General features: G+C 42.2%; 3 protein-coding genes and 1 long non-coding RNA gene across 4 annotated transcripts in view; 2 read left to right on the top strand and 2 right to left on the bottom strand.

The window, feature by feature from the left end:
• Window positions 1–23880, bottom strand: part of LOC145419271 (protein NLRC3-like) — a 153890-nt gene that overhangs the window by 72998 nt on the left and 57012 nt on the right. The window lies entirely within an intron of this gene.
• LOC145424182 (protein NLRC3-like) overlaps window positions 7377–23880 on the bottom strand; it is a 29286-nt gene continuing 12782 nt past the window's right edge. The window contains exons 4-5 of the mRNA XM_080297220.1: window positions 8373–8419; window positions 7377–8224 (exon numbers count right to left, since the gene is read on the bottom strand). Coding sequence (XP_080153346.1) covers window positions 7683–8224; window positions 8373–8419 — 589 coding nt within the window. The 3' untranslated portion in view covers window positions 7377–7682. The remainder of the gene's footprint in view (window positions 8225–8372; window positions 8420–23880) is intronic.
• On the top strand, window positions 9281–11914 carry LOC145424579 (uncharacterized). The gene is made up of 4 exons (XR_013905658.1): window positions 9281–10645; window positions 10729–10891; window positions 11010–11202; window positions 11498–11914. It is a non-coding gene; the product is annotated as an uncharacterized LOC145424579 (long non-coding RNA).
• LOC113008253 (uncharacterized) overlaps window positions 12275–23880 on the top strand; it is a 12232-nt gene continuing 626 nt past the window's right edge. Inside the window, exons 1-8 of the mRNA XM_080299668.1 lie at window positions 12275–12307; window positions 18605–18706; window positions 18918–19023; window positions 20721–20791; window positions 20892–21165; window positions 23156–23314; window positions 23393–23449; window positions 23879–23880. The exon at window positions 23879–23880 is cut by the window's right edge and continues 626 nt beyond it. Of these exons, the coding sequence (XP_080155794.1) occupies window positions 12275–12307; window positions 18605–18706; window positions 18918–19023; window positions 20721–20791; window positions 20892–21165; window positions 23156–23314; window positions 23393–23449; window positions 23879–23880 (804 nt within the window). The remainder of the gene's footprint in view (window positions 12308–18604; window positions 18707–18917; window positions 19024–20720; window positions 20792–20891; window positions 21166–23155; window positions 23315–23392; window positions 23450–23878) is intronic.

Below are 23880 nucleotides of genomic sequence, written 5' to 3'. Positions count from 1 at the left end.
GAAGAGGCTGCTACGGTGGCCTCCCATGACCCCCAGCCTCATCACAGCTGAGATGCAGACATTTGAAAACATTCAGCAGACAACTGAATAACAGTCCAACACAACAGTCTGTGTACAGACACACACTGACCTTTCATATAGTCAAACACAGCTGGTTGAGTCATTTCTCTGTGAGTCTAAAGTGAATCTAGTATTTGAAAGTCCACTTCCTGTATTTGTTGTTGAAGACTTCTTCAGCTTCTTCTCAAGGACATCAGCTGCTTGTTTGGCAGCAGAGGCAGTTAAGAAGCTTCCTGAAAAACACTGAACAGTGAGTTCACTGTGGCATATGACAGATTCAGCTTTCTGTGTGCAAATGTGTCTGTGTCGACCTTTCAAATGCTGTTGAATCCAAAACATCAGCGGCTCCTCGGCTGCTCACTTCATGCACTTCTGTCTGTGTGACAGTCCAATGACATCACAGCTGTTTCCAGCCCCAGTGTCTCAGGACTGGACACCTTTAAACATGTCGAGGATCAAACAGCGTCCAGCTAAACACACATGAAACTATCAGAGCTGACAATCATTCCAATAACATCTAATGGTTCATGTATGTAGACACAGGACTACAAGGAAATGGCTCTCAGCATCTGGCTGTGGGAACACATGAGTCCCTGTTTGTGTTCAGATTGTGTGCATGTTTTAGACGTGTGTCACATGTAGAAACACAACAATCCCACAATGACACACAGATGTGTTTGACACAGCTGTGCAGCTGTAAGTTGTTTCTAATGATTCATTGAAGCTCTTCTAACATTCTGGAGACGATCAGTACATGAATCTGTTCAACACGACAACAATTTGACTTCAGTGTGAACGTTTGCATTAAATAACCTTCTTCATCCAGCTGACAGCATCTTCATCCTATGATGTGAACAGTTCCTCCTGTTGATGACAAACCTCTGACAGGATCTGCTTGAGGAGCTTTTTCATGTGCAGCTCTCTGAGCTCAGGGCTGAGCTGCTGTTTCATCTTTAAGAGCTGCTGCCTCCTCGCCGGACTTGTTCTCCTCTTCTTCTCCTAATGACACCATTTCTGCTTCATATTAAATTCAATAAAGATGCTGACATGTATCTGTAGCAACAACATCATTGAATCTAGAACAACTGGAGCCAAACCAGTGGCTCTGCTGGGATCACTGGTGAGCCAACACTTCCTTGTTGATGCAGATTTCAGGGCTTCCTTTTGCTCCTCCGTTATAACTGTTCTCTCTTCTCAACACATGATGACACAAAGGAATCAGCAGTGACAAAGATGATGCTGAAGAGAAGCACACACTTCACACATATAACAGAGCAGTGCAGTTACACACACCTCTGCTCGACATCAGGCCTCAAACAAAGACACAAAACACTAACTTGACTCTAAACAGAAGAAACGAGCAGCTGTTTCTGTTCTGTGCTTATTTATATTTGACACACATGCTTCTCTTTGTGCAAACACACATCGCACTATAAGGGTAACCTCGCACACAATGATTGGACAGCACAGTGATGATGCTGGGAGATCCTATACGCAGCAACACAGAAACACTGAGAACTTTAAACAATGATGGAAAGTGTTATAAATGACTTGTTGGCCTCTGATCTGTCACAAACAGCTGAAACGTGTCTCTCATGAGTCACATGAAGGTTTTTGACAGAAAGGACAAAAAGTAGCTGCAGTCAGTTTGTGTCATTTTTATATTTATTCATCTGGGAGAAAAATCTGAGGGACATTAAAATGTGTTTTCAACAGAGACAAGAACATGAATATAACAGAACAGGTAAATGAACATGTTTCAAGTAAACAGCTGGACTGATCAGGTCCAAACACAGAGTGATAAACTTGTCAAACAGCTGTCATATCTTTATATAGAAGCTCTTTATAAATGCTGCTCACTGCAGTCTGTTTACTAATAATGTCAAAGTGTTAGAAACACAGAAACATCAGAATGGTCTTTGTTCACAGAAACCTGTCTGGGATCCTTTGTTGTTCTTTTGATGCAGAGTTACATTATAAATATAAAGAGTTATTTCAGAGTCTCATCAGTTTTCCTGCATGTCTTTATTTAACACATCAGCAGGGCTGAAGCTCTCATGTTAAACACACACTGATCTATGGACACGTTCATGTGTTTCTAACAGAACCAGGCTGTTATCAGCCTGCACTAACATTATGTCACACACACTGAATGTAACAGTGACAGTTTACATCATCACACAATCAGCTGTGATTGTTTCACTGTCATCAAACCAGTCAACAGGAAGTAGAATCAATAGAAACCAATCATTTACTGACAGCATGTCTGATGGAAATAAGTGCAGATTATGTATGAAGTCTAACTGCACACAGTAACTGTGTTACAATAAGGACTTAACAGCGCCCTCTGCTGGAGTGTTTCAGTACTGTGTTAACTAGAATACACCACCTCCTCCTCACACCACCTGCTACAGCTCTACTCTTCTATGACTACAGTCATCCACAGCACTGATGTGAGGTCACATGGTTCATATGTAAGGAGCACAGCTGACCTCAGGTCAGTTTAATGACTGTGAGCAGCAGCTGTGTTATTGTCACTGTGACAGGGAGACACTCTCAGACACAGCGCTCATGTCAGCTTGTTCTCATGCAGGAGGATCAGGAGCTCCATGTTTGTCTTTCTGTTTGAATCATGATGTGTTTGTGCCATCAGAGTCTGTCATGAGTACTCAGGGTTTCACAGCAGCTCTTCTGGATGCTGACGAGGACTCCAACCTCATGTTTCACCTCTCTGAGCTTCTGATGTCTGTGAACACTCGTGTTTCTTCTCTGGGCTCATCTGGACAAAAACACCTTTCTGTGTTTGGCTGCAGCCTCATTCTGACTGACAGGAAGTGTGTTATCCATGAGCTGCACTTCTGTGAGGAAGTTTCCTGCTGTGTTTCCTGTCTGTGGACAAACACGAGTGTTCCAGCTGAGGACTTGGTTCCTTCCACCTGTCCATACAGGACATCACGCTGTCTGCAGCTCTGTAAATGCAGCTCCAGGTCCTTCCACGTGCTGCTCTGTATTTGTGCAGTTTGTAGTGTGTCCTGGGAAACGTAGCACACATGGTGTTCTTCTGCTGTTTCCTCCTTTCACTGAGTGTGAAACACTGACGCTGTGCTGTTGTTCACAGAGGGGAGCTGATTCTAGCTGCAGCTGGACTCTGTCATCTAACTGAATGTGTTGGTGCTGATCACGGGGCTCTGAGGGGGGAGCAGCAGGAGGACTCTGGATGCTGACGTCAGTGTATCTGTGGAAGCTCCCACAGCGTGTCTGTCATTCAATATTGTGCTGTATATTGTATCTATGCAAAGATGAACAGACTGTGTGTTCACTGGTCTCTGTGCTGCAGCTCTGATGTCATCATCACTCCCTCCTCCACCCTCAGCAGTCCCAGCATGCTGCTGTGGTGCACCCCACCCTCACTCTACACCTGAGCCACAGACCACACCCTCCACCTCAATATACACCACAGTTTTCTCTGCTGTGGAAATGAGATCAGGAGGAAATCATCATTATTATTATTTAATAAACGCTCACATTAATGTGGGCTTATTTGTTTCATATTAGAAACATTAGTTGAGTGTTTTTAGTATAAAATGGTCAAAGTCCCTCTTTTTGCTCCTCCCCTCACCTGTGGATGGACGGTGCTGTTACCGTGGTGACAGCTTGGATGTGTTTCAGTCCTGCCTGGTTATCACTGCAGGAATCTTTCACATTTATTACAGGTAATAACTCTGATTTTTCTGTGTATTATGAACCAAATGTATCCTGATACTCACAGAGATGGATGAGCAGAGGTCACATGATGAAAGAACAAACATGGAGTCTTTGATTTATTTAGATATTTATTGATGAATGCAAACAAACCTGACACTGAACCATCGTCCAGCAGAACAAACCTGATCACATGACCTGCTGACCCAAACAGTGCAAAGCTCCATGGCAACAACAACAAACAGCCTCACATATGTTAACAGAGGCTGTCTTACAGTCTTTACTGTCTTTCTCCTGTTTGGACACAGATCTCTGCACATCTTCATCACAGTTACTCACAGACGTGCAGAGTGTGTGGATATCAAAGCTAAGTTTCCACCATGTTTGTAGTCTGTACTGGGACTCATGGAGCATCTCTCTATGAGCACTCAGTGCTTTAAACAGTGAGTCCCAGTTTAACCAGCAGCCTTCACACCACACATCACACAGACATGGAAACTTCAAACCTCAGACTGAAGACACCATCAGAAATAAACAGATTGTGATGAAGATGAAGAACTGGACCAGTTTGCTGTGGTTTCTTCTGTTCCTGTCAGAAATAAGAGTCTGGCAGCACTTTGCTCTCCTTCCACATGTTTAAGGAGGAAGTGAAGAAGAGCGAGCGAGTGAAGATACCACTTCTGCACGCCCGCAGTTGCAAGCAAACATGATTAACCTCTCACCTATAACTGAATGTATCTACTATGTGTTTGTGTGTCACGACCTCACTTGGCACTCTGTGTCACCTCTCACCTACTAACGCTCGCAGTCAAACAGAGGCCACTCTCAAATGTGTCAGCAGTTTACTAAAACTATATATGTAGTATATTGAATAAATGTTTTAATCAAGAACCTCTACTAGAAGCTTAATAAAAGAATATAAAAGTATAAAAGATAATAATGAACAACCTGGTTATTCAAATAGCATCATCCAAACAGCTCCTCAGAATAAGCTGCACTTACACTCTGCTTTTAGTTTCACTTTTGCAAAAGCACGCTCTGCAAACCTGCAGTTTCCTGTCAAGACTTTGCACAGAGTGTCCTCAGAATCAACAGAATCAGCCCATACACACTTAAGATTATAACAAGCATTCAAAAGCATTTAAGATCATAGATTCAACTCAACAGTTTAAAGTGGTTATAACTGCACCTGTAGTAAAGGCTAATTGGGTACCAAAATGTTTAAACATCTGAATGCAATATCAATGCTGTAGATTATATTATTAATGCAATGGTAATGATGATGATTATTAACAGTAGCAACAAAATAATTTCCCTGATCTCCACATTATACAGGTTATAGTATGTTATATATAAACGTAGCTGAAGCAGTTTCATTTGTAGCTTCACGCTGCACTTCACATGTTTGTCCACCAGATGGCAGCACAGAGGCCTGTGTTGGAAAGCTTTGAGTAATGAAGCGTTTTCAATCCAAGCTTCAGAAAGCTTCATGTGGTCATCAAGGAAGCAACCAGGAAATATCTGCTGTGTGTAAAAACAGCAACACAAGAATCCAGGATGAAGACAAGAAACTCAAAGCTCACAAAACAGGTGGAGCTAATTTTGTGACGTGTTTCTGTAAAAACACCACAGAAGTGAATCATCAAAGTTTCCATGTGAGCTGATGATGCTGCTGCAGAGTTTCTGTGAACCTCCTGTGACCCCGCCTCCTCATACAGAGACATCTGATTGCTCTTCAAACTGCATCACGTGGACACATGTGATTGTGTGTTGTAGTATTGATCCCAATGCTGGTATCAGTCCTGGATCAATAACACTGGATGGATGCGTTCAGCATGGAGCCCTGAGCTGTGTTACAGACAAACATGGAAACTGACAGGTCTGTGTCATTCACAGTCTGTAACACTTCTAAACAACAGAGGCTGACCCAAGTGCCTCAGAGCCAGGCACGCTCACATCACAGCTCTCTAAATAAGCCAGTTTCAAAATAAGAGCTGAAAGCTGTGTTTGCTTGTGTTAGCTTATTATTGTGGAGACTAACATTCAGTGATCATGTGTTCAGACTCATAATGATTACTCTCAGAAATCCTGATCTTTGTATTTACTGTGTGTTGGATCAATAACTGAGATTCATGGTATCACACAGCTGTGCTGCTGCTGATGTCAGCACATCTGGAACAATACGAGGTATCTGCTACCAGACTGAGCAGGACGTGAGACCTGTGGACTGTTTAAAGCTGTCCCTCCACAGCTCACTCAGACCTGATCCACACCTCAGTGATATTCTCTGACTTCCTCAGTAGAGACAGAAACCATTCAGATCTGGGACCATCAGCTGACTGATGATGTCACACAGACTGTGTTTTTCAGGAACAGTGATTCTGATGTGAGCCTGCTAGCTGACAGCAGACCTGATGAAAGCACATGTTCACATCTGTGAGGACAGACTGGACTCTTTGACTGCACCTTGGTTCTCCTCAGAGGTCTGTACAGGAGCATGTCCACCCCCACTGAAGATCTCAGTCACTGTGAAACATAGAAAGCTGCTTGTGTGGCCTCTGCCTCACATGTAGATACAGCTACAGGTTTCTCTGTCAGTCAGACTGAAACAGTGTCCTGATGCTGCATCATTCAGCTCTGTGCCCCAGTCAGCATCACTGGGAGCTACCAGTGTTTCTGCCCTTTTCCTGTAACACTACACTCAGCACAGGCTCAGCTGGTATCCAGTGTTGGACTTTGGCTTCAGCTGCTGTGATAGATCCTCTAACATAGATCAGCTCTGCTACATGTTGTTAGATAAGTGCAGCTGCTGTCATGTCCTGATGTTTCTCTGGCTCAGCAGCTTCTCCATCAGAGGTTCACATGGAGCTGATCCAGTATCTCCAGTAACTGTGTTCTGTGCCTCACTGGTTCATCCTTCTGTCTGTGTGACGTCAGTCAGATGTTGAAGTTCAACTCTGTAATCTTCACTGTGTCACAGAGTTCAGTGAGTCCCGTTATTCACAGTATCAATCAGATCATCAGAGAACAGCTGATCAGCAATCAGTGGTGCCAACAGCGCCTCCTGTGGTGAGAGGATGCAATAATGCAATGTAGCATTTTTCCACTCAACACTTGCAGTCATGGAAACTGTCTGTTGGATCTGTGTGACGTTGCTTTCTTGGTTAGAGTTCCTCACAAATGTCCAGATGATTCTTCTAATGAGGCGTCGACCATGTTTGCAGCTCTTTGGAAGAAAACGTCGCCCTTTGCCATCCTTACTTTTCTTTGACTTCTTCAAATGCAGCTGAACTCCAGCTGGTATTTTCTTGGACTTTGCAGCTGTTTCTGGTCATCAGTTCATTCCTGCAAACCTCTGAAGCTGAACAACAATGATGCTGCATTGCTGGCTGATCCCAAAAGGTTGATTCTGTTCATCTGGACGTTTTCAGAAACGTTTGCTCACTGATCAGGTGACTTCTTCAGTCTCAGCTGACTGCAGCTTTACAAGCTTACAAACAGCACATTTGCACAATGACTGAAAGCAGCAGCACCTGATATATATGATACTAATATAATACATATACATATATAATCCATACTAATGATGAAGGAACTGAGCTCACAGTCCATTGTTCATTCAGTGAACTACTCAGTTTATTTTGGGCCTCAGAAATGCTCACTCTGTTTGTACATCACTGTCAGCAATAGACTCATTCTGCTGTGTGGACAGGAACACATGTGACATCACTTCCTGTTTGTTTGTGACTGAAGAGGAAGAAGTTTACAAGGAATCATTTAGAAGAGTTTCAAACATCAACTGATTGAATCCATGAATCTGAAAACGTGTTTGTGAGTGAAAGAGACAGACATGTACAGACTGAACTATCTGTTCAACAGTCAGAGTGTTTCTGTAACAGGAGACACTCTTTACACTCCACTCAGCACAGGGACACTGAGGAACCAGGATAGCAGACTCTAAACCCAGGATAAAGAGTTTGAGTGAATGTGGTGTTGAAGGTGTGGAGGTGGATCAGAGTGTCAGAGGAGACTCTGTAGAAGGACAGAGTGCCAGCAGGACAGTCCACATACACTGCTGCTCTGTTAGAGACAGAGGAGGAGGAGGAGGAGGAGGAGATGGATGTTTCTCTGCTATTGTGCCAGACATAACGAGGACCAGCATGAGAGCAGTACAGACTCCAGGACTGATCATTGCGTCCAAACCAACAGTCATAACTGTCTCCTTTCCTTCTGATGCTTCTGTAACTCACTGATATATAAACGTTTCCTCTCCACTCGACCTCCCAGTAACAGCGACCAGTCAGACCATTTCTACACAGCAGCTGAGGATAAAAACCATCAAATCTGTCTGGATGATCAGGATATGACTGAAGCTCCTCCACATGTGTCACCTTCCTGTTGTTGTCGGACAGTTGGAGCTTTGTGTTCACTGTGTTTGTGTCGATTGTGAGTTGACAGGAATCTGATGGAGAGAACAAACACAATCCAGCTGCAGTTATTGATCCATCATCTGTTCATTGATTGACACTTTGATGATGACTCCTGACATGATGAAGATGGTTGAATGTGTGCTGCTTTGTTTTCATGAATCCCATTAAAAACACACTTACACTTCCTCAGACCTGGTCTCAACCATCGGACTCCAGCAGGCTCCACCCTGAAAGGAGGAGGGGGGTCAGAGCAGCACAGTCAGCATGCACACATGGACATTACATGGCTCTCACACACACACTGTTACACACTGAGCTCAAAGCTCGGCTCCACTGTTTTATTCAAAGAAATCTACATTTATTTATCAGCACATTTAAAAACAGCTTGAGCCAAAGTGCTGCACAGAGTAGAGAGAAAATAGGAAACATACACAGTAATGACTATAAAGACTGGTCAGGATTGAAAGCTACAGAGTACAAATGTGTTTCCAACCGGCTTTTAAAAATGTCCAGTGTTGGTGACGACCTGATGTGAAGGGCGACTGTTCCAGAGTTTGGCTGCAGCCATCGATAAAGCTCACCTCTGTTTTTACGTCTAGTTCTGGTCAGAAGCTGCTTATCTGCAGACCTGAGGGCTCCACTTGGATTCTTTTGTTAAAGAGAGATAAGATGGAGCCAATCCATTCACAGATTTAAAGACAACCAGATCTGGAAGTGGATTCTACCACGTACTGGTAACCAGTGGAAAAAGCTGGTGATGGGTCGTCTAGCACAGACCCACCGCTGGAACCAGACAATTGATGAGGGAGAGAACTGTGACAGCGCCGTTCCTTCACTTGACCTCAGTCGCTCTCGTCTGCTCCCTCGTAACACTGCTCTTTATTGAGCTTACATGAATATGCACAAGTTCATTATGACGTCTTACACAGGTATGAACAAAGAGTACCAGTCTGTGCATAGTGTGTGTGTGTGTGTGTGTGTGTTTGTGTGTGTGTGTGTGTCTGTGTCTGTGTGTGTGTGTGTGTGTGTCTGTGTGTGTGTGTGTGTGTGTGTGTGTCTGTGTGTGTGTGTGCGTGTCTGTGTGTGTGTGTGTGTGTGTGTCTGTGTGTGTGTGTGCGTGTGTGTGTGTGTGAGTGCGTCTATGTGGTATGGATTGACATTTGACCTGCGCTGTACCTGGGCTCCGGGGACATTTCGACTTTTTGCTGTGTATTCATGTGTCCCCCTAAAACATGACTTGTAAATGCATTTTTAAGTGTCTAAATAATAATTTTTTCTACTTCTTATGAGGTCATTATTTATCTTTTGACCTGTATTTGCTTAAACTGTAGTGTAAATTCATTTATTAAACTATAATTAAAAGATTTTCTGATTTTCTTAAAAGTCCACCTATACCCCTCACCTGATTTTTGTGTATTCCAGTGTATTGCACAGCGACGTTTCGAGTTAGAGTGGATGTGTGTAGGTGCTGCAATTTAATACACATTTTCAATGCACACGGCCGGAAGTCATTGTGATTGGTAGGCTATATATATAGGCGGTACCTACAGGAAACGGCGCCACAACTTTCGCGCGCGTGCCCTTTAACAAGTGTATGTCGACGGCAATACGAAGACGGATTAAAAACACAAAGGTAAGCCTTTTTTAATGTAAAATGCACCATGACTTTAATACTATATGAAATTATAGGTGCACAGGCCTATATTAAACTGGTTTAATTTATGCTTTATGGACTGTTAGTGAGTCTTTGAAGAAGTAAAACGGCCCCAGCGTTTGTCATTGAGTAAATAAAATAGGGCTGACGACTAACCGCGTCAACGCGATAAAGCGGGCTAACCCGTGTTAGGATTTACTCGGTGTTAAAGCATTATTGTGGCTTAAACGTGTTAATGCCGACATCGCGACTAACGCAATTAACAATTAAACCAGCGCAGTCTGAGTCAAAATCCCTGATGTCGCTGTTAGCTAATTTCGGGCAGTTTGTCCAATGTCTGTCCATTCTGCTGACAGCCCTAAAATAAAAGCAAGGGTATAAGTGTATTTAGTCGTGTATTTATTTATATGCCTGAAGAAAAAACTTCTTACAGTTTTGATGCCTAAGCTTTCTCAGTACTTGTATCACTCTCTGCAGTCGCCATTACAGAAATGTCACATGTCGCCATTTTGAGTACTAGGCCTTTAACATTTTAAAAGAAGGCATAAATTAGCACTATGAATAAGTCAGCTGTGTTTATGCTGTAAACTACACTACTGCTAGTTCTGCTACTACTGATGATGATGACAATGATGACGATAATCGTAATACTTTATATGCTTTGGTAATACAGCCAATCAAAACGTACAGGAGAACATGCGAAGGAGACGCATTCCTCCACGGGAGGATGCAGTCTGTCATGTTTCTGCTGGAAGGGACAAACTGGGACTTGATATCCACTACATAAATGCCTTCAAAGGTAAGTTGGTCTTTAGTTTGGATTAGATTTGGAGTTTGTCACTTTGTCTTTTGTCACTCACTTGGTATGCCTCTGCAATTCAGGTCGGGGCATTTTCACGACTGTTCCATTCCAAAAAGGAGACTTTCTTTTGGAATACAGAGGTAAACTCATAACAAAAGAAGAATGTGAGCGGAGACACAGAGTTTATCATGACAGCCTGAAGGTGTTCATGTTTGAATTCAAGTTTGATGGAAAACTCTGGTGGTGCGTATTATATCAGTGTAGTTTGATTAAGATTAAATGACACATTGCTTTTGATTTATGAAAAAAAAAGCTTCCTAACTAACTAGTTAAGCTAATACTTTTTTGCCTAACCCCACAGTGTGGATGCATCTCAAGAAGATGGGTCATTAGGCAGACTTGTCAACGACAACCACATCAGTCCAAGTGCTAAGATGAAAATATTAAATATCAATGGAAAGCCCCATCTATGCTTATTTGCAAGCAGAGACATAAGTCCAGGCGAAGAAATAGACTATAATTATGGTGACTCGGATTGGCTCTGGAGATGCAAGGTATTTCTACAATTGTACTTTTTGGAACTGATAAATTGCATACCGTAAGCCATTTTTACATTTGTACCTACTCAAATTGGCTTAACGTGACTTAGGGCATCTAGTTTTTCACTGAAATTGAGTATCACCTACTGTGCCTGGGGTAACTATAGCAATGCAGCCGAGCATCCAGTGATATAAATGCCACAGCAAGCATGGACGTCAAGGTGACAAAATGCCTGCTGCTCAGTCTATACTTTAGTGTTCAATTCAGGGATCACGCTGTTAATTTTGGTCGCTATTTCAAACATTTCAGAGTTTCAAAAATGATGGCTTGGATTTTCACGAAGGAGGCGCACTCATAACTTATCGAGTGACACCATTGACCAGCCACCTGGTGGCATTCAGTCTATGTCAAATTTTCTGATCACTTTGGATCACTTGGAACCTTGGTGCAGTAGTTACTGAAAAACTACATGGTACTATAACCTACTGGAAAAACAGGGGTAGGTACTAATGGAAAACAGGCAATTGTGATGGCTGCCACATCAAAGCCCTCTAAAAGCACTAAAAAAATATCAGCAGGTATGCAGAAATAAAAAATGGCTTTCGGTTTCTAAATTTTAACAGTGATTGATGTTTAATGTGATTCTACACAGCAAAATCTCCAGTGTTAAATTAACACTGGAGAGTGTCTATAAGGGTCCACACCTCTGAGTGTTAAATACAACACTGTTGAGTGTTAAATTAACACTTTTGACAGTGTTATATGTTTAAAAGTAACCTAGTCAGTTTTGAAGATTAACAATGGCTAACACTGAGCAGTGCTGATTTTCTAACACTGGAAAATAACTCAAAATGTTAGAAATATTCCAGTGTTAGAAAATCAGCACTGCTCAGTGTTAGTCTTTGTTAATCTTCAAAACTGACTAGGTTACTTTTAAACATATAACACTGTCAAAAGTGTTAATTCAACACTCAACAGTGTTGTGTGGACCCATATAGACACTCTCTAGTGTTAATTTAACACTGGAGATTTTGCTGTGTAGCCTCTTTAGTTAGATTCATTTTAAATTTTGTCCCTCGAAGATAAATGGGCCCTAGTGACAGTTCGTTGCTGCTACAGGTGATTGTTTTACTCCTTTAGCAATGGCTTAAAAAATAAAGAAATCACACTGACTATTTGTCTCTTAATCATAGGGCCTTAAATTCTCTATACATGACAGTGAATATTTTAAAGACAATAGCTTGAAACTTATCTTTCTCATACAGTTTATTTAATGTTTCAAAATCCTCTTCAAAAATGCACTGTATATTCATTTTCTATCTGTTACACACGAAGACGGAGACCAGCCAGATTCAGAAGACTGTGAGCTGCCTAAAGCCGCAACCAAACAGCTTTCCAAACAATGATCTGGACCTGAAACATCCAGAGCCTGAAAGGGTAAATATAATCCAGTGTACCACTTAATGAACTAATAATTTAATCTATCATCATTCTTTATGGATGCTGTGTGTGTGTGTGTTTGGCAGTCACCTGGGTGTGATGTGATTTACATGGACCGTGGCTTGTAGGTCCTTTTCATTGTTTCAAAGTGCAAGTCTGGATAACATCTGAGTGTGTGTGTGTGTGTGTGTGTGTTAACCACCCAAATGTGACTTAGGAGGACCACACTGTTATTGGGGGACTCCGTCAAAGTTTGCTTCATGGTGACATCACTCTGGTTTTAGGAGGGGTCTTCTCGTATGTCTTGACAGTTTGACCTACAGCATGCAGAACTGACTGCATGTGCTTTGTTTCTATGTTGAAATTTTTTGAAACTCAGGCTTGAACATTAAGATAGATAGTACTATACAACTTCTTAACTTGTTTTAGGCACTTTTTACTGCTTTAGTGCATGGGCTCTCTCTGGCTGTGTACTCTGGCTTCTTCCCACAGTCCAAAGATGTAGCTTATGGGGTTAGGTTAACTGGTGATTCAAAACTGCCCTTTGGTGTGAATGCAAATGCTTGTCCTTCCATGTTAGACTGGTGATCTGTCCAGGTTGTACTGCCCTATGGTAGCTGGTATAGGCCCCAAAACTGCTACCCCACAATCCTGATAAGGATAAGTGGAAGAGGATGGATGATTGCAAAGGAATCAGTTGTTAATTATTGTAGCCAGTATTTTTTTCAGAAGAAAACATTTCTTGAGTGGAAAGCCCCCCCCCCCCACCCCCCCACCCCCCCACACACACACACACACATGCAAATTAAAAACAGAAGCACAGGCCTGCCCAGTACAGTTGCAAGAAGAGCACTTGGTCTAATCTTTGTGCCATCTTTTCTTTGTTGCAGGATCTTGATGAAGAAATGCCTCAGCAAGGCTCAGAAGCCATGCATTCTTCTTCAGTGCAAGATTTTGAAGAGGTAACATTGACCTAGGACAGATTTTAATGAATGTTTCTCATGCACGATGTGTACCTTACGCTATTTGCCGATAGTGAAATGGTTTATTCATCCTCTTGAGTGATGCATTTTTAGTAACTGTCAGATTACTGTTCTTTTGTCTTCATTCTCTATCTGTTACACACGAAGACTGAGACCAGCCAGATTCAGAAGACTGTGAGCTGCCTAAAGCCGCAACCAAACAGCTTTCCAAACAATGATCTGGACCTGAAACATCCAGAGCCTGAAAGGGTAAATATAATCCAGTGTACCACTTAATGAACTAATAATTTAATCTATCATCATTCTTTATGGATGCTGTGTGTGTGTGTGTTTGGCTGTCACCTGGGTGTGATGTGATTTACATGGACCGTGGCTTGTAGGTCCTTTTCATTGTTTCAAAGTGCAAGTCTGGATAACATCTGAGTGTGTGTGTGTGTGTTAACCACCCAAATGTGACTTAGGAGGACCACACTGTTATTGGGGGACTCCGTCAAAGTTTGCTTCATGGTGACATCACTCTGGTTTTAGGAGGGGTCTTCTCGTATGTCTTGACAGTTTGACCTACAGCATGCAGAACTGACTGCATGTGCTTTGTTTCTATGTTGAAATTTTTTGAAACTCAGGCTTGAACATTAAGATAGATAGTACTATACAACTTCTTAACTTGTTTTAGGCACTTTTTACTGCTTTAGTGCATGGGCTCTCTCTGGCTGTGTACTCTGGCTTCTTCCCACAGTCCAAAGATGTAGCTTATGGGGTTAGGTTAACTGGTGATTCAAAACTGCCCTTTGGTGTGAATGCAAATGCTTGTCCTTCCATGTTAGACTGGTGATCTGTCCAGGTTGTACTGCCCTATGGTAGCTGGTATAGGCCCCAAAACTGCTACCCCACAATCCTGATAAGGATAAGTGGAAGAGGATGGATGATTGCAAAGGAATCAGTTGTTAATTATTGTAGCCAGTATTTTTTTCAGAAGAAAACATTTCTTGAGTGGAAAGCCCCCCCCCCACACACACACACACACACATGCAAATTAAAAACAGAAGCACAGGCCTGCCCAGTACAGTTGCAAGAAGAGCACTTGGTCTAATCTTTGTGCCATCTTTTCTTTGTTGCAGGATCTTGATGAAGAAATGCCTCAGCAAGGCTCAGAAGCCATGCATTCTTCTTCAGTGCAAGATTTTGAAGAGGTAACATTGACCTAGGACAGATTTTAATGAATGTTTCTCATGCACGATGTGTACCTTACGCTATTTGCCGATAGTGAAATGGTTTATTCATCCTCTTGAGTGATGCATTTTTAGTAACTGTCAGATTACTGTTCTTTTGTCTTCATTCTCTATCTGTTACACACGAAGACTGAGACCAGCCAGATTCAGAAGACTGTGAGCTGCCTAAAGCCGCAACCAAACAGCTTTCCAAACAATGATCTGGACCTGAAACATCCAGAGCCTGAAAGGGTAAATATAATCCAGTGTACCACTTAATGAACTAATAATTTAATCTATCATCATTCTTTATGGATGCTGTGTGTGTGTGTGTTTGGCTGTCACCTGGGTGTGATGTGATTTACATGGACCGTGGCTTGTAGGTCCTTTTCATTGTTTCAAAGTGCAAGTCTGGATAACATCTGAGTGTGTGTGTGTGTGTTAACCACCCAAATGTGACTTAGGAGGACCACACTGTTATTGGGGGACTCCGTCAAAGTTTGCTTCATGGTGACATCACTCTGGTTTTAGGAGGGGTCTTCTCGTATGTCTTGACAGTTTGACCTACAGCATGCAGAACTGACTGCATGTGCTTTGTTTCTATGTTGAAATTTTTTGAAACTCAGGCTTGAACATTAAGATGGATAGTACTATACAACTTCTTAACTTGTTTTAGGCACTTTTTACTGCTTTAGTGCATGGGCTCTCTCTGGCTGTGTACTCTGGCTTCTTCCCACAGTCCAAAGATGTAGCTTATGGGGTTAGGTTAACTGGTGATTCAAAACTGCCCTTTGGTGTGAATGCAAATGCTTGTCCTTCCATGTTAGACTGGTGATCTGTCCAGGTTGTACTGCCCTATGGTAGCTGGTATAGGCCCCAAAACTGCTACCCCACAATCCTGATAAGGAGAAGTGGAAGAGGATGGATGATTGCAAAGGAATCAGTTGTTAATTATTGTAGCCAGTATTTTTTTCAGAAGAAAACATTTCTTGAGTGGAAAGCCCCCCCCACACACACATGCAAATTAAAAACAGAAGCACAGGCCTGCCCAGTACAGTTGCAAGAAGAGCACTTGGTCTAATCTTTGTGCCATCTTTTCTTTGTTGCAGGATCTTGATGAAGAAATGCCTCAGCAAGGCTCAGAAGCCATGCATTCTTCTTCAGTGCAAGATTTTGAAGAGGTAACATTGACCTAGGACAGATTTTAATGAATGTTTCTCATGCACGATGTGTACCTTACGCTATTTGCCGATAGTGAAATGGTTTATTCATCCTCTTGAGTGATGCATTTTTAGTAACTGTCAGATTACTGTTCTTTTGTCTTCATTCTCTATCTGTTACACACGAAGACTGAGACCAGCCAGATTCAGAAGACTGTGAGCTGCCTAAAGCCACAACCAAACAGCTTTCCAAACAATGATCTGGACCTGAAACATCCAGAGCCTGAAAGGGTAAATATAATCCAGTGTACCACTTAATGAACTAATAATTTAATCTATCATCATTCTTTATGGATGCTGTGTGTGTGTGTGTGTTTGGCAGTCACCTGGGTGTGATGTGATTTACATGGACCGTGGCTTGTAGGTCCTTTTCATTGTTTCAAAGTGCAAGTCTGGATAACATCTGAGTGTGTGTGTGTGTGTGTGTGTGTGTGTTAACCACCCAAATGTGACTTAGGAGGACCACACTGTTATTGGGGGACTCCGTCAAAGTTTGCTTCATGGTGACATCACTCTGGTTTTAGGAGGGGTCTTCTCGTATGTCTTGACAGTTTGACCTACAGCATGCAGAACTGACTGCATGTGCTTTGTTTCTATGTTGAAATTTTTTGAAACTCAGGCTTGAACATTAAGATAGATAGTACTATACAACTTCTTAACTTGTTTTAGGCACTTTTTACTGCTTTAGTGCATGGGCTCTCTCTGGCTGTGTACTCTGGCTTCTTCCCACAGTCCAAAGATGTAGCTTATGGGGTTAGGTTAACTGGTGATTCAAAACTGCCCTTTGGTGTGAATGCAAATGCTTGTCCTTCCATGTCAGACTGGTGATCTGTCCAGGTTGTACTGCCCTATGGTAGCTGGTATAGGCCCCAAAACTGCTACCCCACAATCCTGATAAGGATAAGTGGAAGAGGATGGATGATTGCAAAGGAATCAGTTGTTAATTATTGTAGCCAGTATTTTTTTCAGAAGAAAACATTTCTTGAGTGGAAAGCCCCCCCCCCCCCCACACACACACACACACACATGCAAATTAAAAACAGAAGCACAGGCCTGCCCAGTACAGTTGCAAGAAGAGCACTTGGTCTAATCTTTGTGCCATCTTTTCTTTGTTGCAGGATCTTGATGAAGAAATGCCTCAGCAAGGCTCAGAAGCCATGCATTCTTCTTCAGTGCAAGATTTTGAAGAGGTAACATTGACCTAGGACAGATTTTAATGAATGTTTCTCATGCACGATGTGTACCTTACGCTATTTGCCGATAGTGAAATGGTCTATTCATCCTCTTGAGTGATGCATTTTTAGTAACTGTCAGATTACTGTTCTTTTGTCTTCATTCTCTATCTGTTACACACGAAGACTGAGACCAGCCAGATTCAGAAGACTGTGAGCTGCCTAAAGCCGCAACCAAACAGCTTTCCAAACAATGATCTGGACCTGAAACATCCAGAGCCTGAAAGGGTAAATATAATCCAGTGTACCACTTAATGAACTAATAATTTAATCTATCATCATTCTTTATGGATGCTGTGTGTGTGTGTGTTTGGCAGTCACCTGGGTGTGATGTGATTTACATGGACCGTGGCTTGTAGGTCCTTTTCATTGTTTCAAAGTGCAAGTCTGGATAACATCTGAGTGTGTGTGTGTGTGTGTGTGTTAACCACCCAAATGTGACTTAGGAGGACCACACTGTTATTGGGGGACTCCGTCAAAGTTTGCTTCATGGTGACATCACTCTGGTTTTAGGAGGGGTCTTCTCGTATGTCTTGACAGTTTGACCTACAGCATGCAGAACTGACTGCATGTGCTTTGTTTCTATGTTGAAATTTTTTGAAACTCAGGCTTGAACATTAAGATAGATAGTACTATACAACTTCTTAACTTCTTTTAGGCACTTTTTACTGCTTTAGTGCATGGGCTCTCTCTGGCTGTGTACTCTGGCTTCTTCCCACAGTCCAAAGATGTAGCTTATGGGGTTAGGTTAACTGGTGATTCAAAACTGCCCTTTGGTGTGAATGCAAATGCTTGTCCTTCCATGTTAGACTGGTGATCTGTCCAGGTTGTACTGCCCTATGGTAGCTGGTATAGGCCCCAAAACTGCTACCCCACAATCCTGATAAGGATAAGTGGAAAAGGGTGGATGATTGCAAAGGAATCAGTTGTTAACTATTGTAGCCAGTATTTTTTTCAGAAGAAAACATTTCTTGAGTGGAAAGCCCCCCCCCCACACACACATGCAAATTAAAGACAGAAGCACAGGCCTGCCCAGTACAGTTGCAAGAAGAGCACTTGGTCTAATCTTTGTGCCATCTTTTCTTTGTTGCAGGATCTTGATGAAGAAATGCCTCAGCAAGGCTCAGAAGCCATGCATTCTTCTTCAGTGCAAGATTTTGAAGAGGTAACATTGACCTAGGACAGATTTTAATGAATGTTTCTCATGCACGATGTGTACCTTACGCTATTTGCCGATAGTGAAATGGTCTATTCATCCTCTTGAGTGATGCATTTTTAGTAACTGTCAGATTACTGTTCTTTTGTCTTCATTCTCTATCTGTTACACACGAAGACTGAGACCAGCCAGATTCAGAAGACTGTGAGCTGCCTAAAGCCGCAACCAAACAGCTTTCCAAACAATGATCTGGACCTGAAACATCCAGAGCCTGAAAGGGTAAATATAATCCAGTGTACCACTTAATGAACTAATAATTTAATCTATCATCATTCTTTATGGATGCTGTGTGTGTGTGTGTGTTTGGCAGTCACCTGGGTGTGATGTGATTTACATGGACGAAGTTTATTAGTTGATATCTGCAACTGAATTGAAAACACACCTTTCCAACTGTCCAAAACAAATAAATGTTGCAATATTTTGCTAACAGTGTCACAATCATCGTCTGGTGTGCACAACAATATCATCTTTGGACAAGTGCATTCAGTGTGTGGGACCGGTTTCCTCCCTCAAGTGGCTTGGCTTTAAGTGCAAAGGTGAGACATTTAGTGAATAGGTACAGTGTATAGTAAAAAGCATTAATAGAGTTCAACAAGTTAAGACGTGCTGAAATGAACACTGCTCCCTTTTTAATTAATGGGTGGTCACGTCTAATTAAAGAAATGCAGTATTACCTCATTGGTGCAGGACCTTGTAAAAATGGTATACTTGGGATTGTCCTCAATTCCCCATTCCATAACATAAACTGCTCAAAATAATAAAGGGAACACTTAAACAATGCGATGTTACTCCAAGTCAGTCACACTTCTGTGAAATCAAACTGTTCACTTAGGAAGTAACACTGACAACCAGTTTCACATGCTGTTTTGCAAATAGAGTAGACAACAAGTGGAAATTATAGTCAATTCACCATAATAAAGGACTGGTTCTGCAGGTGGTGACCACAGACCACTTCTCAGCACCTATGCTTTCTGGCTGATGTTATGGTCACTTTTGAATGCTGGCGGTGATTTCATTTTAGTGGTAGCATGAGACAGTCTACAACCCACACAAGGGGCTCAGGTAGTGCAGCTCATCTAGCGTAGCACATCAATGTGAGCTGTGGCAAGAAGGTTTGCTGTGTCTGTTAGTGTAGTGTCCAGAGCATGGAGGTGCTACCTGGATGTGGAGTAGGCCATAGGAGGGCAACAACCCAGCAGCAGGACCGCTACCTCCACCTTTGTGCAAGGAGGAACAAGAGGAGCCCTGCAAAATGACCTCAAACAGGCCACAAATGTGCATCTGTCTGCTCAAATGGTCAGAAACTGACTTCATGAGGGTGGCTTGAGGGTCCAGCATCCACAGGTGGGGATTGAGCTTGCAGTCCAACACCATGCAGGATGTTTGGCATTTGCCAGAAAACACAAAGTTTGGCAACTTCAGCACGGGCACCCTATGCTCCTCACAGCTGAAAGGAGGTTCAAACTGAGCACGTGACAGTCTGGAGATGCCGTGGGGAATGTTCTGCTGCCTGCAACATCCTCCAGCATGATCATATTGGCAGTGGGTCAGTAATGGTGAGGGGTGGCATTTCTGTGCCTGCCAGAGAGCCTGACTGTCATTGGGTAACAAGATGAGGTCCTCGGACCCTTTGTGAGACCACATGCTGGTGCATTTGGCCCTGGGGTCCACCTAATGCGAGACGACACTGGGCCTCATGTGGCTGGAGTATGTCAGCAGTTCCTCCATGACAAAGGCATTGATGCTATGGACTGGCCCGCCTGTTCCCCAGACCTGAATCCAATTGAGCACATCTGGGACATCATGTCTCACTCCATCCACCACAAACTGTCCAGGGGTTGGCAGATGCTTTAGTCCAGGTCTTGGAGGAGATCCTTCAGGAGACCATCCGCCACCTCATCCCGAGCATGCCCAGGCATTGTAGGGAAGTCGTACAGGCATCTGGAGGCCACACACATTCAACTACACACTTTCATGCCACTCAACTACCTAAAGAACAAAGTATTTAATAAGAATAATTCCTTCATTCACATCTGGGATGTCCTTTTTTTTTGGGGGGGGGGGGGGGGGGGATTAGCAGTGTATGTGTAGTCATTAAAATATCCTTAATGTGAACAGTTTTTGTTTTTTTTTTTTTTTTCAGCATTTGACATTACTGCAATGCTTTGACAAAAAACTACTTCACTTAAATAGAACTGCAAAGCTAAATTAAGTCTATCAAAATGTGTTTCAGTTTGTTTAGGGGTCTGGCACAAATCTTGCCTTGCAAAATTGGCAAATCAGAATTGCCACCAGTCAACACAGGTGTGTATCCCATTCATATTTGGCTTGACTTTTTTTCAGTTTATTTTTTACCTGTCTAAAGTATTGATCAATTAAAAAAACTTTTGTTCTTACATTCCAGAAAGAAGAAATTTCTGAATATTCAGGGGAGGATGGATTGCCACATTCAGTTCTGGATCAAATATCAAGCGATGATGATGGCAACCACAGCATATCAGAAGAAGAATATGTGCCAGATTCAGAGTCATATGATGAAGATTCAGATGAAGACATCTCATTATTGCCAAGCACATCAAAAGGTCTGCTATGCCAAGATGACATCTCCAAAGCGCATGAACAATCAGATTCAACGAATTTAATCCACAACTTGACAAAGGACAAGCCACAAGATAAAAGTGAGCTTTGCGAAACTGAATCAGAAAAAATGACTTTAAGTAAAAGAAATTACTGCTATTTTTGTGGCAAACCACAAGCTAAAATTTCCCGCCACCTGAAAACGCACAAAACGGCTCCTGATGTTGTGCATGCATTTTCCCTGCCTAGAGACTCAAACGAGCGTAAAAGTCTGTTAGAGAAATTGAGAAATAAGGGAAATTTTAAGCATAATGCTGCAGTTTTGCATGGTGGAGTGGGACCACTGAAAGTGAAGAGAAGACCCAAGATTAAAGCAGTAGAGGGAAAGTTTGCTCATTGCTTTTATTGTCAAGGGATGTATGTTCGCAAGGATCTTTGGAGACATGTCCGCAGATGTCCTAACAAACCAAAAGATGACACGGATAAAGAACCTGGAAGAACCAAAGTACTCGGCCTGGCTTTAACTCTGGAGTCTCAGTGTTATCCGCAGGTGTCAAGTGGAGTCTGGAAGGTTCTTGCTGTTATGAAACAAGATGAGATTGCCTCAGCTGTGCGAAATGACTTTACTGTTATTCAGTTTGCCCAGTCCCTCTACAATAAACATGGACAAGACCCTACAAAGTATGATTATATACGACAGAAGCTTCGTGAAGCGGGACGTTTGTTGTTGTGTCTGCGCACAGAATTCTCAGTGCATAACATGGAAGAAGCTATTAAGCCTGCTAATTTCCAGAGAGTTGTGCAAGCAGTAAAGAAAGTTTCAGGTTTTGATGAAGAGACACTGTCATACAAAACTCCAAGCCTTGCGCTGAAACTGGGACATACACTGCATAAAATGTCTGACATTATCCATTGTCGTGCCCTCATGACAGAGGATGAAGCCCTAATCAAGTCCACTGATGCGTTCAAGAAGTTGTATGTCTCCAAATGGTCTGAGATGGTGTCTCACCGTGCCTTGAACACATTGAGTGAGGCAAAGTTTAACAAGCCATCAACATTGCCCTTTACAGAAGATGTTCGGATTCTCCATCACTACCTTCAAAAATCTGCAGAAAGTGCCTTTTGCAGCTTGGAGAACGAAGCCACAGCTCAGAATTATGCCCAACTTGCACAAGTTACACTCTCACAAATCATTGTGTTCAACCGAAGACGTTCTGGAGAGGTTTCAAAGATGCGCCTCAAAAGTTTTCTTGAAAGAGACAAAACAGCACTCCACACAGATGTTGCCATGGGGCTCTCAGAAATGGAACAGAGACTCTGTAACTATTTCTGTAGAATAGAAATAATGGGAAAAAGGGACAGAAATGTTCCAGTTCTGCTAACACCAAGCATGCTGGATGCTCTGTCACTACTGGTTAGTAGGAGGCCTGACTGTGGTATTTGTGCCACTAATATCTACCTCTTTGCAAGACCCCGATCAATGAGTCATTACAGAGGAATGGACTCCTTGCGTGTTCATGCACACCAGTGTGGAGCAAAGCAGCCTGAGTATCTAAGATCGACACAGCTCAGAAAACATGTTGCCACACTCTCACAAGTCCTTAATTTGAAAAACAACGAACTTGATCAGGTTGCAGATTTCCTGGGTCATGATATCCGCGTTCACCGCGAATTCTACAGATTACCAGTTCCCACAACACAGCTGGCCAAGATTTCCAAACTGCTTTTAACACTGGAAAAAGGACAACTTTCCCAGATCCAGGGGAAATCACTGGATGAGATCAAAATAGAAGGTTTGTATTGAAAGGAGCAAATATTAGGGCAGTAGTTGAATATTATGCTTTATCAACAGAATTAAAACCTAAAAGCACAGACCATTCTGTTAAATGTCCATGATTTAAGGTTCTTGAAGTCTATTGTTTCATCACTTTGCAACATTTGGCAAACTGCAGAGTGGTGGCCTTAAATAGTAAAACTATGTACTATAATTTCCAGTATTTGTTCTGTATTTTGTCATATCTCGTTGTTAATGTGAGGTTTTTGGGGGGTTTGTGTTTGGTTTTTTGGGGGGTTTTTCCCACAATTTCTCAGATGAAATTGCATTAAGTGATGCTGAAACAAAGGACAGTGAGAGTGAATCAGATGATGATGACACAGCACTCACAATGTTGGCGTGTGGCACCAGTGAGCCTGTACATGCAGTAGCTGATTCCACAAACACAGCGCAGCTCCAAGACACTGTAGATTGTGGTAAGTTACCACTAGCTTGGTTTCTGTGGATAAAATGTTTGTTACAAATATTAAAACTTAATCAAATTGTGTAATCAGCAGATGAAGGACCACTCACAATGCCTGCAGCAAGTGAGACTGCTGCTCCCTCTGAAGGTAAGGGGTGCAGTTGGTTCTCGAAGCTTATTATTGTTTCATCACTTTGCAACATATGGCAAACTGCAGAGTGGTGGCAAAAAGTCACTTGGATGAGTGACAAAATGTTTCTCCCACTGAAAACGCTACGTCCAGATTAACAGAATCAACGTTTTGGGATTTACTTACCTGGATGATTGAGCATGCATCAAGAGACTTTTATTCAACTTTTTATTCAGTCTTTTATTCACAGCGGAACACTAAATGTCTCATTTTAGAAATTTGATAAATTTTCAAAGAGAATTTTAGCTCGTTTTGATATTGATGGTAGCAACACATTTCAGAAGTTAGTACAGGGTAGCATCCATTCTTTTAACCACCAAATGTTTTTTGTTTTTTTTGTTTGGTTTTTTGTTTGTTTTAACTACTACTACTTTATATATCTTCCAGAG

Source organism: Astatotilapia calliptera, chromosome 3, assembly GCF_964374335.1.
Source record: "Astatotilapia calliptera chromosome 3, fAstCal68.1, whole genome shotgun sequence".
Lineage (NCBI taxonomy): Eukaryota > Metazoa > Chordata > Actinopteri > Cichliformes > Cichlidae > Astatotilapia > Astatotilapia calliptera.
This window is presented reverse-complemented; position numbering and strand designations above follow the sequence as displayed.